The sequence below is a fragment of the Pagrus major genome, chromosome 12 (assembly GCF_040436345.1).
Source record: "Pagrus major chromosome 12, Pma_NU_1.0".
Lineage (NCBI taxonomy): Eukaryota > Metazoa > Chordata > Actinopteri > Spariformes > Sparidae > Pagrus > Pagrus major.
Window position 1 is genome coordinate 25,265,074 of NC_133226.1, and position 19,883 is coordinate 25,284,956.

A 19,883-nucleotide genomic window follows, 5' to 3' on the forward strand; every position below is an offset into this window, starting at 1 on the left:
AACATTGTTTCCTATACTTATGATCGTATCTGTCGTATTCTCCATCATCAGTATCACCCTCTCTGTCCCTCTCTCTGCCCCTCAGCCAGCTAATATCCTGTTGGATGAACACGGCCATGTTCGTATCTCCGACCTCGGCCTCGCCTGCGACTTCTCAAAGAAGAAACCCCACGCCAGCGTGTAAGTCACCGTGAAACAGCCTTCTCACTCTCTCTGGGGGAAGTGGGGTCATTTATATATTGCTAACACTGGTCAGTGGCATTAATCCCTTCTGGAGTGCCAATTTCTGACATTTTCCAAGTGTATATACTATATATATATATTTTTTTTAGCCTACCCCAGTGATTGTTACAGCACTTCTGCACATGCAAGCAAAGACACATTTCTGCCTTTCAGATGTAAAAAGCAGAAATACTGGTAATACTGGTCCTGTACAAATAGGGTTTAATACTGTTCTTCAGTGAGCTTATCATTTTCCAGACTGGAGAAATTGCTGGTTTACTATTACTGAGTTTGAAGAAGTAGAAATGGATTTTGTTAATCTGGTAGATCACTTGGATACGAACCTCTCTTTGCAGACACCAGTTTCTCTCCTACAATGAAGTACATTATATTGTAATGAAAACAGATATAATGATACTTAAAAACATCTTGAAAGCTGGGAGAAGTTTACTGTAGCTGTAAGTGTGCACTCAGTTATTATGACGTTTATTATGACGCTTCTTGTATCCATTCTGAAATACAGTTTTCCACATAAAAATGTTATTAATATTGTTTTAAATGGCCTGTTCATTTCTAAATGTGCAGTTCTGTGGTTAAAACAGGTGATAAATGAGATCCGTTTGGTGATATGAGCCTCCATAGGTTTAATTTATTGTTTGTTTCCTTTTTTTAACTCAGGTTTTGTCTCTAAAGGTCCTCCTCCAGTCAGAAGATGTTTTTCTTCTTGTTCCTACAGTCTCGCTGTGAGGAATGATGTACGTGCAGAGTTTGAGCCGTGAACGTAAATTTTCTCTGAGCTCACTGAAAAATCTGATTTTAAGAGGCGGGGCCTACGAGATGATTTATGACATCACAAATAGTTTGGAAGCCAATCCTGGCCCAATATTCAGCAAACACAAGCGTGATGTGGAAACTTTAAGCCTCCGGTGCACAAACACTGAGAAAAAACTTTTCCAGGAGACATCTTGTGTCCAGCAGTCAAACGTTAATAGAGCTGCTAGGTTTAATCGATGAATCAGTGTGATCAGATCAGTGGACAGTGAAAATAATCGTGAGTTGCAGCTTTAAACATGTGAAATGAAAACACTTCCACATCGATACGTCCGGGAGTTTTTTAATAAGGGAGGATTTAAGGATTTTAACAGGCTCATTAAACTTTATTTTCTGCAAAACCCATGTCAGACAGAGAATTTTTATGTACGCCCAAGTATATGTGTGGAGGGGATCTTTTTAGTAAATATAAAAATTAAATTACAGCTTAATTCAACACTAAATGATAGCAATAATAAGACTAACACTAAGCCTGATTGTGCATCACAGAAGCAGCTCTTGTAATTTCCCAGAAGCCGAAATGCCGTCTGGAACCACAGCTTTTATTACGAGGGCGGATGTTTTATTACCCACCTTCTCCTCTAATATTAATCCCGTCCAAATGGAGCTTTAGTGTGCGACTCTGCACTGGGGTTGTAAAAAGTAATGAGTGTGTGTTTGACATGAAGCTGTGGTGTGTTTGTCTGTCACAGGGGCACTCATGGCTACATGGCTCCGGAGGTTCTTCAGAAGGGGACGGCGTACGACAGCAGCGCCGACTGGTTCTCCTTAGGCTGCATGCTCTTCAAACTCCTGCGAGGGTAACTACTCCAGCTCCTCGTCTCCTCCTCTTATCTCCTCTCTTTCTTCTTCTACCTCTCTGTACTCCGCGTCCCGGCTTCCTGTCTGCTTTTCAAACCTCTTCAGCCACTCGGAGTAAAACCTCTTTGAATGTGCTCGCCGCCTGTTTGGTGTGTGTTTGATCTTGTTTGTGTGTGCGGCTGTGTGTGTGTGTTTGTTTGATCTGGAGTGTGTAAATGCCAGAGGTCTGAGCCCAGTAGGTCAGAATTCAGGTAAAAGGAGGGAAGAAGAGTGTGTGTGTGTGTGTGTGTGTGTGTGTGTGTGTGTGTGTGTGTGTGTGTGTGTGTGTGTGTGTGTGTGTGTGTGTGTGTGTGTGTGTGTGTGTGTGGTTCTGAGCGAAGAGCGTGTGTGACGTGTCTCTCCATTGATGTTTGGATGTGTGTGTTTGAACACTTTAAAGAGGAAGAGTGTGTTGGTCTTTGGTGAAAGGTTGGCTGCTTCAGAGATGGATGGACGTGTTGTAACGCTCTGGTCCAAAGAATCCTCTCTGTAAAAATGTTTGGTTCAAAAGTAAAAACAGATTTCAGTCTCTTCAGTCTATTGTAATATTGAGCCATCGTTTAAATGTTGTCTTTTCCGGGTCACTCATAAACACACATGATGCTTTCTAAGACACTATACTAACAGTCATAAAACACTGAAAACGTGACTTGTAATGAATTATACTGTAGGTTTAAGTGTCCTATGAATACTCTTGACTACTTATGAACCAGAGGTTGAATGTTTTACCTAATAATCACTTATTAAGCAGCATAGATTCTTTTAAAGGACCAATGTGTAGGATACAGTCAGAATTTGAATTTAAAACATTGAAAAAATGAACTTACATTATCAACAGAGTGTGAAAAAAAACAACAGTGATGACATCAATGTACTGTGCTGCAGAGCTCTCTACTGAAGTACTGAAGCCTGGCTCACCAAAAACACTAGAGAGCAGAGGGAGACAGCCAGCCTGGCTCTGTCTGACACCTCCAAAGCAGTCTTATATTTTACACAGTCATTTTTAATTTGTCTTTAGTTTACTTTATCACAATATGACTGAAGATTGTATCCATATTATCCACCCCCTAAGTTCAGATTTCTGTAAAGCAGCGCAGGTCAGAACTCCTTTGCTCCTCTGTGGACTTCAAACTAGCCTGTTGGAGTTTCATTGCATCTGTAGACTGTTGTCCTGCATGAAAATCAGATTTCATCCAGACAACGTCGACGTGCCTCTGGTGAATAATTGAGTCTTTTTAAAGTCCTCTTTCCTTTCAGTTCCAGCCGCATGTTTGTTTTCAGGCTGTTTGCTTTATTTCTTAATTCTCCTGAAATAAGCTCTCTGGTTGCGTCCATAAAGTTCAGACTTTATCGATTATCTTCCTTCCGGTCTTCAGCAGTGGATTTTGACGTCATTTGGCTCAGACGGAACAATTAGACCCATTGAAGATGTAGTTGGGAAGCTGCTACTCTCCCATTAAGGCTGCCAGTTGTCATTTGATCACTTTCACTAAGTGGAGTGCGCTGCTGTTTCTTGGATGGAGATGCCGTTCTGTCTCGGGGGCAGCGCTCGCACTGTATTGGGTCAGAATGTGTTTGTCTGTGAAAATCTCTACAGCATGAATTCTTCAGCTTCCTTAGAAATGTCCAATTTAACTGCTGCTTCAGCATTCAGAGGAACAAATTGGTCCCAAAACTGCTTCAACTCAGCGCTCTGACTTTATGAAAAATAATCGTTATCTTCTGTAATCATCGTGGCAGTTGCAACAAACACCTGCAAAATCTAATCACAGTCTATTAGTTCAAGATAATTGAAACCGTGCGTCAGCAGTTAATATTGAAATGCATATTTGGGGAGACTGAAGTAAAAGAGGACGTTACAATCACATGTTTCTGGTTCATATGAGAATGGAAAAAGATGTCGAAGGATTTGTATTGAGTGAAAAGTCATTTTATGTCTATTAATTTGGAATAGATGAGAAAACAACAGATGGACTGAGACATAAAATTAAAATAATTGTATTTTCTTTAAAGGGGCACTATGAAGTTTTGAAGAAGAAATTCAAACTCAGATTTGTAATATTTACAATATTAATGAGGTAATAATACAATCTCAGAAATATTTATTCTTTCCATAACTGAATAAAAAAGCTGTTCTCAGAGGAAAAAAGGGTCCCAGAACACTGTTTGAAGCTAGAAAGGTGGCAACTGTCACGCTCCCTTTAATTTGATGGTGATTACATGCAGGTTGAATGGAGAGTGGAGGCAGTATGGTCGCAGCGGTATACCATGGTATGAAAACTGACAATTATCATGCCGCCTGCATTTGCCTCAGGGCGTAATATTTTGTGAAATTATAATGAATCTTTTGTTCAGCCCAAAAAAACCTTCTGTTTTCATGCCTCTTAAGGATAATTGTAACTGATAATACCAAAACTAATAAGTGTATAATATTGTTAATGGCGATACCATAAAACTGTGAAATTTTCTGAGATCCCACCATGAAAACCTCAAAGAAAGTGTCCAAAAAGTGTACAAAAAAGAGGCCACAGTTTCCTTTTTTTGATACTGAATGTGAAAATTCTCAAACACGCTTAAATCTCCAAGTCAGCACTTGAACATGCAGGTGGCTAATTAGAGCCGGTGCGATCTGGGTCATTTCAAATTACCATTTCTTAATTTACAGCGTTGTAATATTTATGAGCTCGCTGCTTCGAGTTTTGAACCAAGAAATGTTTAAAGTCTGTGGAGTTGTGAAAGGTGCGATTGGCAGCCTGTGTCCTCCCCCTCATCCTCGCCCTCACCTCACCTCACCCCATCCTCCCTGTTTTTCTGTCCAATAATCTCCAGTTAGAGTTTTAAGTATCCCTCTTCTTCTGTCTCCTCTCCTGTTCAGGCACAGTCCCTTCAGACAGCACAAGACCAAAGACAAACATGAGATCGACCGCATGACGCTCACCATGGTAAGGCACATCCACACGCTACCTGTATTTCCTAGAAGTCAGTGGTGCACGCTGACAAAAGTGCACATGATGTGGGATGCACATATTAAACGTGGTCTCTGTGTCAACAAGCTGTAAAACACACTGGCAATATGAAGCTTTACTTAACCCGGAGCACAGGGGTTCGGCCCGTGTTTACCTTACAGTAATACCAAATGCACACAGATGTTTATATCCCTATGCATACTGAATTGTGTGTGAACAGACGCCTGATGCACGCGAGGCAGAAGAATTAGATTAGATCTACCTGTTTGAGCCGTATTCTACCATCTGACTGCGGCCACGGTGTTTTTCTTCAGCTGCCCGCCCCGACAGAGATAAATGTCTTTGTTTTTGGGTCGTCTTTAACTCTGTTTACTCTGCTGTGTCACGGGAAGACACCGGATACGAGGCATATGACAGAAAACCCGGCTTAGATAAACTGAACCAGCAGCCGAGCAGGAAAGTTGAAGATGGATTTATAGACGCATCCAGAACAGGTTTACTCAGGGAGGCGGTGATGATCTGTGGTCCAGGTAAAAAACAATAAAGAGAGACAACGCATTACAGTTTCTCTTGTTTTGAAAGTCCACCTCCACTTAAAAACATGTTGTGTGACCTTCAGTGTACAGAACAGATCACATCTGCTGAAGTAGGAAAGATTCTCTGAGCTCAACTTAATGTTTTTATCCTCTTACCTTTACTGCTGGTCATCAGTCTAGATTGTTTTGGTGTGAGTGGTGTCAGTCGGCTTGTGGTTCTCAAAGTCACCAAAAAAAAGCATCCATGTTCCTCCTTTCTCGAGCCAGAGGACGAAAAACTACTACCAATATTCAGTGGGCTGTGTAACCAGGAAGTAAACCCGGAAGTGCTAGACGAGAAGTTCTCATTGCACTGAGTAGGATCCAACCTTTGGATCTGGTATCAAGTCCTTCATGAATCTATGAGTTGTAGCCAGCAGATCAATAGTTGTTGGCTTAAAATTTAACTTGCAGCAGCTTGTTAAGACTTTGTTAATTATTTAACTTAAGATTAGAATTGCTGCTCTTGAAATGTAAAAGTTGATGGACGTTTATTGCCGCCACTTTGATGAACCTGGAGGTTTGTTTTCAACCTGTTGCTTGAGTTCAGAGTTATAACAGATACAAATATTGATCAAAGAGTCATCCACAAATATAAGAACGGTTTGTTTTGGTTCCAGACTGTTGAGAAGCTGCAACAGATGTTTGAAAGAGAAGTGAAAACGTCCAAAAGTTGGCAGCCCCGTGTTTTCAGAGAACTGAGGTTACACTTCGGTGAATGAGTAGTTATTTAGCGCTACAACTAGAAATGAATCGCCGTTATTCTGCAAATCGAACAATGATTTTTGTCACTTTCTTAGTAAAAGTGACAAACGTCTGTTTCGGAGAAGTGTGAGGATTACAGGCTTCTCTTTGTCAGACATGACAGTAAACTGAATATCTTCATGTTTTCAGAGAACTGAGGTTACTGAATAAGTACCTGATGATTTTCAGATCCTCTGAGCTTCAGACACATTTCTGTCCCAGAAGATGTGACATCACTGCTGGTCTTACCTTTTCAAATCACATTAACTGACTTTCATTATAGATTAATCTGCCGATTATTTTCACGACTAATCCGTCGTCCAAAAAAAATAAAAAATGCTTATCACAATTTTCCCAGAACCCGAAGTGACAAATTCAGTTTTCCTCTTTTGTCAACCAACAGTCCAAAAAACCAAGACTCTTCATTTACTGTCATCTCTGACAAAAACACAGCAAATCCTCACATTTAAGAAGCTGGAGCCAACAAATATTTGACATTTTACCTTGAAAAATGACTAAAATTATGAATTGTTATCAAAATAGTTGGCGACTAATTTTCTTTTGAACGACTAATTGATAAATCCTCGCAGCTCTATGTAAAAATCTGAGGTATAACACTGAGCAGAAAGCTTGCGGTGTATTTTTGCGAGTCATTGTCTGTCAGAGGAATACGCTGCCAAGCCTTTTGATGTCAGGGGTCAGATTCAGCAAACACTTGATGAATGGTGTCCATTGAGCCCACCCAGTGACATAACTGCTCTCGCCCACACTTTTTTTCCCTCCGCTCGTCCAGGCCGGAGCTCCGTAAAGGCGACATGTTGTGTTTGAGCACAGACGAGTTTACGATGACAAACTGTAGAGTGAATTTTCAGCACAGCTTTGCTCCTCTTCACTCCGCCTGCCTGCCCGCCTGCCCGCCTGCCAGCAGCAGCAGTTGTCCGTCACAGTGGAAGACGTCCAAATCTCCGTGTCCGTTTATGTGTTTTGTCAGGACATGAAGCAATTGAGAAGGGTAGCTGCTCCCTCCCACACACACTAACACACAGACACAGGCGCTATTTGGCCGAGCAGGACCTCTAAACAGAGAAAGTATGATCTTTCATATCACAATAAATCCAGATTAGGATTTTAATCCAGCCACTTAATCTGGTTTATCCCTTTAATCCTCATCTGTGGGTGTGTATGTGTGTGAGAGAGAGGCAGAGAGAGAGAGAGAGAGGGGAAAGGCTGCGATTCAGCCTCGACCGGGCTAAAAATACTGCTCTATATGTCTTTGTGTTTATTAAACATGATGAATGGTCTCATTACATAAACACGATGGAAGCAGACGGCAGTGAAAAGGTTGAACTGAGCAGCCAAGACAGGAAGAGATGGATAGAAGGAGGGATGGAACAAATCCCGATAGATGGCACTCTGCAGTCTGCACTCTGAAACAGAAAGTAAAGGCCGCCAGGAGAAACGAGGCGGACTGAAGCAAAGGTTTCCAAACTGTAAACGAGAGGTGAAGAGAAAAGCGACAGGCGATCTAAATACAACAGGAAGTTAGTTATCGTTGTTCCGCTGCTGATTTTGGCCACTTTTCATCTGTGACTCACAGCTCATGGAGGTAATTAAGAGTGGGGGTGTTCATTTGCCAGCTGATTACAAGTGTATGAACCCAAAGCCGACATTAATGTGATTTAACGTCACGTTTTTATTCATGCAGCTGAGGGACATACGTCGCTACGCTTTAAGGATCATATAAAATAACAAAACGGAAGCTCGTGTCGGCTGCAGCACGTGATAGATAGACTCCTTCCTTTTTTACCTTTCACAATAAGAGTCCCGGATATATATTATCAGTACACACTGTGTTTATGCTCATCAGGGGAATCTGTAATTCACTCCAGCCTCCGTTATGCTCCCTTTGCGTCCATTTCAGATTTCCCTCATATTCTTACATGGCTCCTTCATGTTGGCATGAATGTTAAGCAATTAAACCACCAGAGGGCGCCACTCAGAGTCAAGTCGGTCTCGCACAGACCTCCACTTTTCCTTCACATTTAATTCCCGTCCAATCTAATTAATTCTCAAAAACATACGTCTAAAACTTCTCACCAACTTCTTCCTCTTGTCCTGTGGCCGTGTCTCGCTCGAACTATGGACTACACCTCTACACTGCCCCCCATGACTACCGGAGGTACTGCTCTGTTGGTCATTATCTGTAAGCTTTCCGAAAATGTGCAGCAATATGGATGAAATGAACGCAGGGAATACGTATCAAACCTTGAGCATTAATGAGCCTTTAGACTACTTCACAAATAGGCCATACATTGGCTTGTATTCAGTCTAGTTTGTTAAATAGAATATGCTTTAACATAATAATCATTTTCCTCGTCATAATTATTAGAAGTCTTAAAATACATTTCTCGTAGAAAGCGTTGAATAACATCACAACAACCAGGTGCACTTCTAAGCCTGTGTGAAACAACAGCGTAAGTAGGGCACGTTAAATAGGAGAGGTTGCATCATAGTCAGTGTGTTTGCAGGAGGGATGTAACACCAGAGGACATCTCTCTTCCTGTGTTTCTCTGCAGAGCATGTGTGAATGTCGGCAGACAGCAGGGGCAGAACCAGGGCAGATTGTCCACTAGTTAATTGATGGCGGATGGTGTCGTTCTCAAAAAAACTAAAAGTAAAAAAATGCTTAAGTGGGTCGCCAAATAAATCTGGGGCAGCCTGCCCGAAGTAAAGTCTATGTGTGGGAAACACTGGTCAGAAGTCGGTCCAATCTGAGCACACAGGCATGAAACACATCTTTACAACCTCGATTCCAAAGAAAACTGAGACTCTGTGTGAAATGTAAAACAAAATGTGATAGTTTACTAATCCTTTATGACATCTACTCAGCTGAAAACAGTAGAAAGACACCGTATCTAATTTTTGATTTTCTTTTTAAATGTATACTTATACAGGTTAAACAGGCTCATTGATAACCGGTGATTGTATCATGATCGGGTGTGAAAGGAGCTTCCTCAAAATACTCAGTCGCTCACCAGCAAGGATGGGGCGAGGTTCACCACTTTAGGAAACGCATGATTGTAATCTCTTTATAACTGTAGAACTTGCCTGAGAAACAGCACGTTTTTAAGTTTATTTCAGTGTCAAAGTAATCCAGTGATGTCGTACATCTGTAGGTACACTGCAAACAGGAAGTGCTCATTTCTAATTCGCCATTCTCTTAATGGCGCTAATTTGCAAAACATAAAGACGAACTAAAGAAACAGAGTTCAAGTGTAATTCACTGAATCCAGGACAAAATTAAACTTCCTGTTTGTCTCAAAGTACTTGAAAACACTTGGGGCTTTATTTATTTTTGGGTAAAAATATGTAATCACACATACATGATACACATATTTTTAGATTCAGGGTGACTCACACTCTCCAAAAATATATATTTATCGTAAATGAACGTGCATAATTTCACATGGCAATCATGGAAAAAAAGACGCTTCTCATAACTGCAGAACTTGCCTGAGAATCGGCACGTTTATAAGTTTATATTAGTATCAAAGTGATCCAGTGATGGTTGTCTGTACATCTGTAGGTACACCGCAAACAGGAAGTGCTAATTTCTAATTCGGCATTCTGTTAATGGCGCTGATTTGCAAAACATAAAGACGAACTAAAGAAACAGAGTTCAAGTGTAATTCACTGAATCCAGGACAAAATTAAACTTCCTGTTTATGTCTCAAAGTACTTGAAAACACTTGGGGCTTTATTTATTTTTGGGTAAAAATATGTAATCACACATATATGATACACATTTTTTTAGATTCAGGGTGACTCACACTTTCCAAAAATATATATTTATCGTAAATGAACGTGCATAATTTCACATGGCAATCATGGAAAAAAAGACGCTTCTCATAACTGCAGAACTTGCCTGAGAATCGGCACGTTTATAAGTTTATATTAGTATCAAAGTGATCCAGTGATGGTTGTCTGTACATCTGTAGGTACACCGCAAACCGGAAGTGCTAATTTCTAATTCGGCATTCTCTTAATGGCGCTGATTTGCAACACATAAAGATAAACTAAAGAAACATGGCTCAAGTTGTTTCCCAAAGTGTAATTCACTGAATCCAGGACAAAATTAAACTTCCTGTTTATGTCTCAAAGTACTTTAAAACACTTAGGGCTTTATTTATTTTGGGTAAACTCATGGGACATGATACACATATTTTTAGATTCAGGGTGACTCACACTTTCCAAAAATATATATTTAATGTGAATGAATGTGCAGAATTTCCCATAAAAATCATATAAAAAAGACGCTCCTCATAACTGCAGAACTTGCCTGAGAATAAACATTTTTAAGTTAATTCTGTATCAATGTGATCCAGTGATGGTTGTTTATACATTCATGAGTACGCTGCAAACATGAACTTTCAATAAATCATTCGGCATACTTTAAATGGTGAAAATGTGTTAAAATGTAAACAAATACAGGCTTAAAAACAAGCTTGACTTGTAGCTAACAGCATGGTGGCGTTACAGTTCCTGTTTACACCCTCAAAAGCATTCTGGGAAGTGTAGTTCTAAATTTAAGAGCATGATTGTCCCTCAGATGGACATAAGATGAAGAGTAATATGAGAAGAATGATACATTTCTATTAAAATTGACTGGTCTTCATTATGTTTTTGACATAATCATGACTGAGGCTCGACTTATATTCCTGGAACTGTGACGCTCTCCTCCATCCATTCATGTACTGATATTTAAATACAGACAAAAACCTCAACAATTTAAAAAAAAAGGTGCAAATGATGTCAATCTATTTTCAAACAAGCCATTCTCACTTTCCCCCTTCTGGTGTCTTCCTGCCCTCCCTCCCTCTCTCTCTTCCTCCCTCCCTCGCCCCCGTCTGTCTTTCGCAGAATGTGGAGCTGCCAGACTCTTTCACCGCAGAGCTCAAAGATCTGCTCGAGGGGCTGCTGCAGAGAGACGTATCCAAGAGGCTCGGCTGTCAGGGCCGAGGGTACGACACGCACTCAACCCCAACACACACACATACAAAAGTTCACATTAACCTCCAGATGAATTAAATCAGTCCATCAGCTGTATTCTGCTAGCCGTCCTCATTAGAGCTGGAAACACAGGGTGGTGTAGTTTGCGGCCCAGTGAAGACGGATAGAGACGGACATCAAGTGATCCGATAGAAGCCGGGTTCATAGCTAATTTCATCAGCGCTGTCGTTTCACATCAGCTTAGGACTAAAGCGGAGTGATGGATCACTGTCTGCACTGGGTATTTGGCTAAATAGCAGGATTACAAGTGTTTATTAGAGGGGAGTTAATGTGGCAAACACTGCCACCTAGTGTGCAAATGTAAATTAACACGAGTAAAAAAAAAAAAAACCTTGCTCCAATCTCATCTGTGTCCATCTCTCTGTCACACACATGTAGAGCTCCAGAGGTGAAGGAGCATCAGTTTTTCAAAGGCATCGACTGGCAGCAGGTGTACCTCCAGAAGGTGAGTCACCACCTGTTGTTCTTTGAGCTGCACGTTTTTTTTTTTATTATTTCTTTAATGTCAGCACGGTCCGCCTTTGATATGATGGACATATAGGGGAGAAAACTGTCTAAATACTGGATGTGGGGTTTTTCACCTTTAAATAATTAGTGTTTTATGATGATTTGTGAGTCATTTATAGAGGTACATTTTCTAAAACTTAGTCACATGAACCTGAAGTATGAGATGTTTTATCTTTTGGGGAAAAAGGCTTCATAAATCCACATGAATGTCCCAAAAATCACTACATCCAACCTTTCTGACGCACTTAAACACAGCAAAACTCTGAATCCAACACTGAAATTTGGGTATTTATTTATAAAATTGTTGTACGTATCGACCATTAATGACTCACAAATCCTCACACGTTTGTAAATCTTGTTTTTAACTGTAGGGCATGAAACACACATTTGACCAAGATATGAATGTGATGCAACAGAACGGATCCATGCGAGTACACACTGTTGCTGTGTACTCTCGAAAAATATTGATCATGGCAGTAAAAATTGTGTCCCTCTGTTTGAAGCAACAGAGGACGGAGCTACACTGGTGTTGTTTTTCTGTCCTGTTTCTTCTTTGTCACTTCCTCTTACTTCTTCTTCACTGCTCCGCTCTGAACGCCACCTCTCTGTTCCTCTCTCCCTCCGTCTGTAGTACTCCCCTCCGTTAATTCCTCCCAGGGGGGAGGTGAACGCTGCAGATGCTTTTGACATCGGCTCTTTTGATGAGGAGGACACCAAGGGCATCAAGGTAAAGCGCGCGCTAACACGTCCATACACTACATTTATTACCCACTTACGGCACAGATGCCGTCCGTACAACATCAGAAATCTCCCTGCCGAAGGGTCACGGCAATGATGTTGGTAAAATTGCTGTTTAGCGGTGAATTTGTATGCCGAACTTGTCCTCTGTGCACACCACACGTTGATGGACATCTGTTGGTTGGTGCTGGCTTACATGACACACTGAACTCCAGTGAGAGACAGCAGCAAGTAGTAGTTTTAACACTAATGCAGACCTTGTAGGCAGTGAGAAATGAACCGTGAGTCTCCCGATGCATCAACGGCAGCAGGAAGTCCTCGTCTCACCAGAAAGAGGGAACGTTAGCTTCGATGAAAAAATAGCTGATCAACAGAAAATTAATGGATTATTTTGATAAGTGAGGAACCATTTTCACCATCTTGGAACCGTCTGATGACGATCGAGCCTCTGGGGGCTGCAGCCAGCAGAGAGGACGAATACTTGGACCTCTTGTGTTTGTGATGACAAACACAAGAGGAAAAAAAACAGGGAACAGTAGAAAGCAGCAGATCATAAACCTCATCAGAATACATCCAACAGAAGTTAAACTTTTTTAATTAAGTCTTAATCAATAATATTCTGAATTAGGCACATCGGTTTTTTTTTCCAGAGCTGATAAAGGAAGTTGCTAAGGAGTGAGACCTCTCACTTCTGTGTCTTTAACTGATCAGGCAAAATATCTTTAACTTCGGTCTCTCTTTCAAACTCTGCGCCGACTGAACGATGTTCAAGCTGCTTGACAGCGTCAGATGGAAAGATATCAAGAAGCCAACAGACATCACATGTCACAGCATAGCGCCTGGAAAGGAGAGTAAATTAACGTGTTCGCCCGGGTGTTGTGTTCACATCACAGCTGATCTGAGGCTATGACTACTGCAGGATTGTGCACGTTCACGCTGAAGACAAAAGACAGATGTTAGCGAGGGGCTAGCAGGTTTTCTGACCAGTGTGGAAGAAGTGATCAGGAAGATTTCCTCCTCAGAATATTGATACTTTTTGTGTATTACTTTTTGTTATTCGTGCTGTTTAAGACACAAAAAGAAAACACTCTTCTCTGTCAAACCGTATGCTGTCTCTTTGACTACGTGCAGAGAGGTTTACAAACTAATACAGCTAGTTTGTGGTCATTTCTCAGCATGACTCTAACTATAGGTGTTGGTTTACAGTAGTAATATGGGAGGTATGGAACATATAGTCTTCTCTTCCTGTGATTGTGTTGGCTCTCCTGGAACATTAGACTCCTCCTTCATTAACATTAATGCGGCTGCAGTAGCAGTTATTCATCCTCTGACTGCTCCAGTGCCGAGGAAAAAAAAAAAAAAAGACTGGAGCGTTAGTTTGCATTTCCCCAGGCGGTGCTTTTATTAACACAGCAGCCGTAATGTAAAGAAGTGCTGTGTGGAAAACGTGAGAACGTAAAGATGAAGGAAGGAGAGCGGAGAGCTGCAGTCCCCTGGTGGTCATCCAGCCAGAACAAAATGTCTGAGAGGGAACAGAGGACACATTTTATTGCATTATACTGAGAGAGGTTTCTTTATTATTTGATCTACTCCCGCTGATATGAAAGGGGTGGAACATTTTTTAGAAACACCTCTTAGTATAATCTAATACAGGTCGACAATGACACAAAGCACAGCTTCCAAAATAACAAGACAGTTGGATCAAACTCGAGAAGAGAAGCATTTGGGGTTGATCATTGATACTGCATTTGATTTCGAGTCCTGAAATTAAAGACTCATGTCGATCGATTTTCGATTCAAAATTAAAATTGTGACATTGTTAATGTGTCTCTCTCACCATCTCTCTCCGTCCGTCTGTCCTTAGTTGCTGGACAGCGACCAGGAGCTGTACAAGAACTTTCCTCTGGTCATATCGGAGCGCTGGCAGCAGGAAGTGGCAGAGACGGTCTACGAGGCGGTCAACTCGGACACGGACAAGAACGAGGCTCGCAAGAGGGCGAAGAACAAGCAGCTGGGCCACGAGGAGGGTAATGACGGCCGCTCTGAACGTGATCGCGACAGGAAACTAAAAAAAATCCTTTGGCAGATTTTAACCTAACCATGTTTTGTGTCCGTGTGCAGACTACGCTCTGGGAAAAGACTGTATAATGCACGGCTACATGTTGAAGCTGGGGAACCCGTTCCTGACCCAGTGGCAGCGCCGATACTTCTATCTGTTCCCCAACCGTGTGGAGTGGAGGGGGGAGGGCGAGTCACGGGTGAGTTCACCTGGCAGCACACACATTTAATCACTTTCCATGTTCATGTTCACGTGTGTCCTTTTAACGTCCGTCTGTCCTGAAGAGAGGGTGTTCTTCTGCCGTTTGTCAGAGTATGAATGTTTCTGTCTGTCTGTCTGTCTGTCTGTCCTGACTCCACACTGAAGGACAAGTGGCTCAAACATTTAAAATGGCAGAAAGACGGGGTGAGTGTTGACACCAGGTCCCACCAGATCCCCGCTGCTGTGTCCTCGGTGTCCCCTGCTGTCGTTGTCCAGAAGCTGTTTATAGCTGTAGACCTCCTCCCTGCTTCACTCTCTGTAGTGCTGCTTCAGTCTTTACACCCTGTTAGACGAGCAACAGGAAGAGAAACCAAGAGAGAGAAACTCATTATGTTTAAAGGCAAGTCGGTGGAAATCCTTTAACTTTCAAAGAACCCAGACTGGCATAAAAAATCCCATCTCTTCAGAGTCATAACTCAGCATCTCCGTCAAAGGATAAACATCCATAAATCTGCTCAGAAACGATCCATAAAAGATGTTTACACATTTCCTCCAGCATCAAGAGTAATTCAGTGATCGTTGTTCGTACGTTCATTCAACCACGACTCCAAAAAAGAGAATTTAAATCCTTCTCCACCCATCAGCTGAATACAGGACGAGATACTGATCGTACAAACTAGAGCGCGGCTAGAGTCCGACACCGTTAACCGAGCCTGACCCGAACTCAACAAGCTGTTCCTCTACGTCTGAACCTGACTGAGTTCATGTTATGCCAAGTTCACACTACAGGATGTTAGCCCTGGTTTTGGCCTCGCAGACGGTTGACAAAAAGCCCCAGATCAGAGTCAGATCAGCTCGTTCTGTCGTGACTGACGATCGGTATGTGTGAACCGTTCAAAGACGTGATCCAGGAGCTCGGGGACAGCTCGCCAACATGTCCCCAATGCCATGAAAGAGCTACAGCCAATCCTCTGCTGTCATCCGCAGCAACTCCCTGAATTCTGTCCTATTATGCCTCTCTGTGTGCGGAGTGGGCTCAATAAAACCTTACAGTTTCACAAGAATACATGGGCACGAGCTGTTCAGTAATCAGGACCATGTCGTCCTCCGCTGAACCACAAAACGAGCAGGCAATCATACGTTTTCAGTGCAAAATAATCCTCGCACCCTAATCCATCCTCTCACACACATTCTTTACTTTAACTTCCTTAAAGACAGAAAGTTGTGCAGGACAGAGGCATCACCCTGTCGCTGAGCTGTTACCTGTGTTGCGTTCAGTTACTCGTCAGGTGACATCTTGACTGGCCGATACCGATTATTAGAAATCAAGGAGAGAAAAACGATATCTGGGACGGACACTCGTCTGTAGTAGACATGAAAGTCTTTGTCACAACCAGTGATGAAATAAACCTAAGTACAATTTACTCAAGTACTTTTCTTATGTACAATTTTCAGATACTTTACTTGAGTATTTCCATTTTCTGCTCTCTACTACATTTATTTGATACATTGAGGTACTAGTTGCTTTGATTATTCAGTGTTTGTAGGCTGTTAATTGTGACGTGTTACCAGTCAGATAGTGTTGTGTGAGAGGATGCTGCTGCGTCAGAGCCAAAGTGGCACATTTTAAAATCAGTTTATTTTATCTGCAATCTGACAGAAAAATCACAGATAACCTTGAAAATGCTGAATATCGGCCACGATGATCCGTCTACCCCTAGTAAACATTCTCTTGTTCAAACACTCTGTCCTAATTTGACTCATTAGGACGATTACTGTACAAAAGATTAGTTTAGGTTAAGAGAGTGAAAACTTTGCTGTGGTTCAAGATCTTTACTGAGAGAATGAAACATCTTGTTGTGGCTTTAAAAACCTTCCTGATTCTGCCGTATATATTTTATTGTTCCAGGATTTTGTCAAGTCACACCTGAGACCTAATTTTGCTCTCAAGTCTAAAGTGGACTCTCACCTCTACAGCTCTGCAGTCACTGTAGTCCATCAGCTCAGCCTTGATGTGTCATTATCTTTATTCTGCTCGGTCGGCTTCACCTTTGCTCATTTTTCTGATGGGTCAATTTCATCCACAGCAAAACCTGCTGACGATGGAGCAGATCGTGACGGTGGAGGAGACGCAGATTAAAGACAAGAAATGTATCCTGCTGCGCATCAAAGGAGGGAAGCAGTTTGTGCTGCAGTGCGAGGTAGGACCAGCGCGCCACATCGTCTTTTTTTTATTATTCCTGAATCTTGTCAGCGAGATGAAGACAAAGAGCTGATCCCTTTTATTTATTTTTTTATTTTTTTCTGTCCGCAGAGCGACCCGGAGTTCGTGCAGTGGAAGAAAGAGCTGACCGAAGCGTTCACAGAAGCCCAGAAGCTGCTGCGCCGCGCCCCCAAAGTCATCGGGAAAGGCCGGGCCGGAGTGGTGGAGCTCTCCAAACCTCCCCTAACACACCGCAACAGCAACGGCCTGTGAATACACACACATATATATATATATACGTATAAACACACACACACATATACACACCTTGATACACACAAACACACACACTGCATCCCAGATCCCCCTCTCATCAGCCGCAGGACTTCAGCCCTGACACCTTCCCAGGACGCCTCGCAGTGTGTGTATGGACCATGTCCACCAGCCTCTTACCGACCACACACACACACGCACACACACTCACACACACACGCACGTTCAACACATTCAACATGACGACCAATCATAAGCGCGATACAGTTTTTTTTTTTGCCTGCCATGGGACCTTGCCAGTTCACCGAGAGGGACGAGGAGAGAAACATTCGGGAGGACTCAGCATGTGAAGAACCTCTGCATGAATGTGACGAGGACTGACGCCCGGTCCTCTCCTGTCTGTCCCTGTCTCTCTTTTTTGTCCCTCCTCCCCTCCTCCCCTGCCTCCCTCCCTCCCTCACCCCCCACCACCTCGCTCTGTTTGAATCTGAAGGAGCACTCTCTCTTTTTATGGACCCACGAGCAGCCCTGACGGACTCCTCACAGAGCTTACAGATGTGACCCAGAGACATTCCTGCAGGTGAGACCAGGGAGGATAAAAAACAAAACAAAAAAAAAAAACCGAGGCTGCTCGACTGGTTCTCCTCATCCCTCCCTCTTCCCCATCCCCTCCCTCCGTTACTGAAGTGCATAAAGTGCCAACATCAATATTTACTTGAGTCACCTGAGCACCCAGGAGGACCTGCTCGACGACACGCGGAGGCGGAGGGTGTTTTGTGGGCGAAGGTGGTTGGTTGATCATTCCGATGCAGAAAACAGGAAGTACAGGAACCACAGACTCTTTCAGATTGGCTCTTGTACAGCCAGTTACCATAGAGACTGCGATTCCATTGGCTGACAAAAGAGCAGCCGGTTGCTATGGGAACCATGAAGACTGGTATACCAAGGACAACGGTGTAACTATTGTGTATGAAGGGGGTGGGGGGGAGGGAGGGAGGGGGTGAGGAAGTGACTCTGAGTGTATATACGAACCCTTTCTCTGTGCATCTCCAGTGTTTTAGTCCAACGTGTTTGCATTATGGGGACTTCTCTGTTCGTGAATCTGTCCTGGCTTTCAGGGGGAGGGAGGAAGAAGAAGAAGACGAGGAGGAGGAGGAGGAGGAGGAGGAGGAGGAGGAGGAGGAGGCTTGTTTTCCTGCTGGGATGGGGAGGCCGGGTGGGAGGGAGGGAGGGCGGGGTCAGGCAGGAGTCTGACAGCTTTCAATCACTCGCAGCGCTGCATTTTACCTCAGTTGGACTGAGTCAGTTTTTCGGAGGCGATAAAACCTCCTCAAGGGCCAAAACGTCTGCGCTCTGTGTTCGTACGCATGTTTTGTGGAAGACGGACGTGTGTCGTCGCAGCTTTCGGAAAAAATCACAGTTTCATCGCCCCGCTCGCCACAATCAATGTCAGTCAGCTGTTAGCGTGGATAATGAAGAGCTGAAGCTAATTAAAGGAAAAATCCACCCTGAAATCCACCGAACACTTCTCACAGGTCGTCTTCTACCATGTTTGAGGCTTTCCAGGCACTCATGGTGCGTTCGAGTCAGAGTCAGGGGTCGGGATTTCCCCAGTTGAAATTTCCAACTTTCCAATTTCCAACAATTACACACAGCTCAACCCTCAGCAGTGCAGCCTTCTCGCATATTTAAACAAAACGGAGCCAGTCGACACCATCGTACATTTTAGTTTACGGCACTTTTATTCTTGGAAAAGTATCTAAATATTTTATTCACTAGCCGTCTACAAACACAACCCCCACCCCCTCAGGGAACACGAATATGCAAATATGATATCCGCATATTTGTGTTCAGGAAAATGAGAAACAATAAACCAAAAGCTAATAAACTACCAGCTGCTACACACCGATGTCACACTGCAGCATTCTCAGTAGTGGGAGAAGTTCGATTCAGCCTCTCAAACATGTGGCGAACGTCAGGAAACGGTTGAAGTTCGGTTCGGTTTAGGAAAACATCGTTCACGACTCCTCAGTTCTTTGACTTTGAAACTCCACCTCGGACGAGAAGCTGAAGGTCTGAATAAACGATGGTCAACTTCACGTTTGACGGTTTAGCCAGAAAAAAGTCCATATCGTGCGTCGCTGAACAGGTTAATTGGTAACGTTCACTGTGCCAGAAGACTGTAAATCAAGAGTGAAAACCTCGCCGTGGTTCAGGACCTTTAGTAAGACCTTCCAGTGCGAAAGGAAAACGATATCTTTATATCAGTGTGAACAATCTGACGGATGTTCACAAGATCCTGAAAGTGCCAAAATGAAATCACAACTCTTGTACGCACACTTTGACTCTCAAAAACACTCAATAAAATCTATTTTTCAAGGCAAATCCGATCACTGGTACCTGACGACCCCTGACGACCCCTCACATACTGCATCACCTGCGTTCCTTCAGGTGTTCTGGCCCCGAAGCCAAACGGCATCGCCCGATTAACCTGCACGAGAAACAACAACACGCTTCAGCAGTTTGTTTATCTCCCATTGAAGTGTTTCAGGGTGGAGTTTTCTCCGAGTTTGATTTATTATTTTTGTCTTTATGTTTGTCTAAATGTGACACAGTTCAGACGAGGCGAAACGTTTTTGTTCTGTTTTTATTAA

The 19,883-nt window shown here is 42.8% G+C and overlaps 1 protein-coding gene across 4 annotated transcripts in view; it reads left to right on the forward strand.

The window, feature by feature from the left end:
* Nucleotides 1-18,362, forward strand: part of grk3 (G protein-coupled receptor kinase 3) — a 68,571-nt gene extending 50,209 nt beyond the window's left edge. For all 4 annotated transcript variants that reach the window (XM_073477960.1, XM_073477961.1, XM_073477963.1 and 1 more), the window contains 10 exons: nucleotides 86-180; nucleotides 1,746-1,853; nucleotides 4,769-4,835; nucleotides 11,099-11,199; nucleotides 11,627-11,693; nucleotides 12,387-12,482; nucleotides 14,358-14,520; nucleotides 14,615-14,751; nucleotides 16,841-16,954; nucleotides 17,068-18,362. In XM_073477960.1, the coding sequence (XP_073334061.1) occupies nucleotides 86-180; nucleotides 1,746-1,853; nucleotides 4,769-4,835; nucleotides 11,099-11,199; nucleotides 11,627-11,693; nucleotides 12,387-12,482; nucleotides 14,358-14,520; nucleotides 14,615-14,751; nucleotides 16,841-16,954; nucleotides 17,068-17,229 (1,110 nt within the window). In that variant the 3' untranslated portion in view covers nucleotides 17,230-18,362. The remainder of the gene's footprint in view (nucleotides 1-85; nucleotides 181-1,745; nucleotides 1,854-4,768; nucleotides 4,836-11,098; nucleotides 11,200-11,626; nucleotides 11,694-12,386; nucleotides 12,483-14,357; nucleotides 14,521-14,614; nucleotides 14,752-16,840; nucleotides 16,955-17,067) is intronic.
* The last annotated feature ends 1,521 nt before the right edge of the window (nucleotides 18,363-19,883 follow it).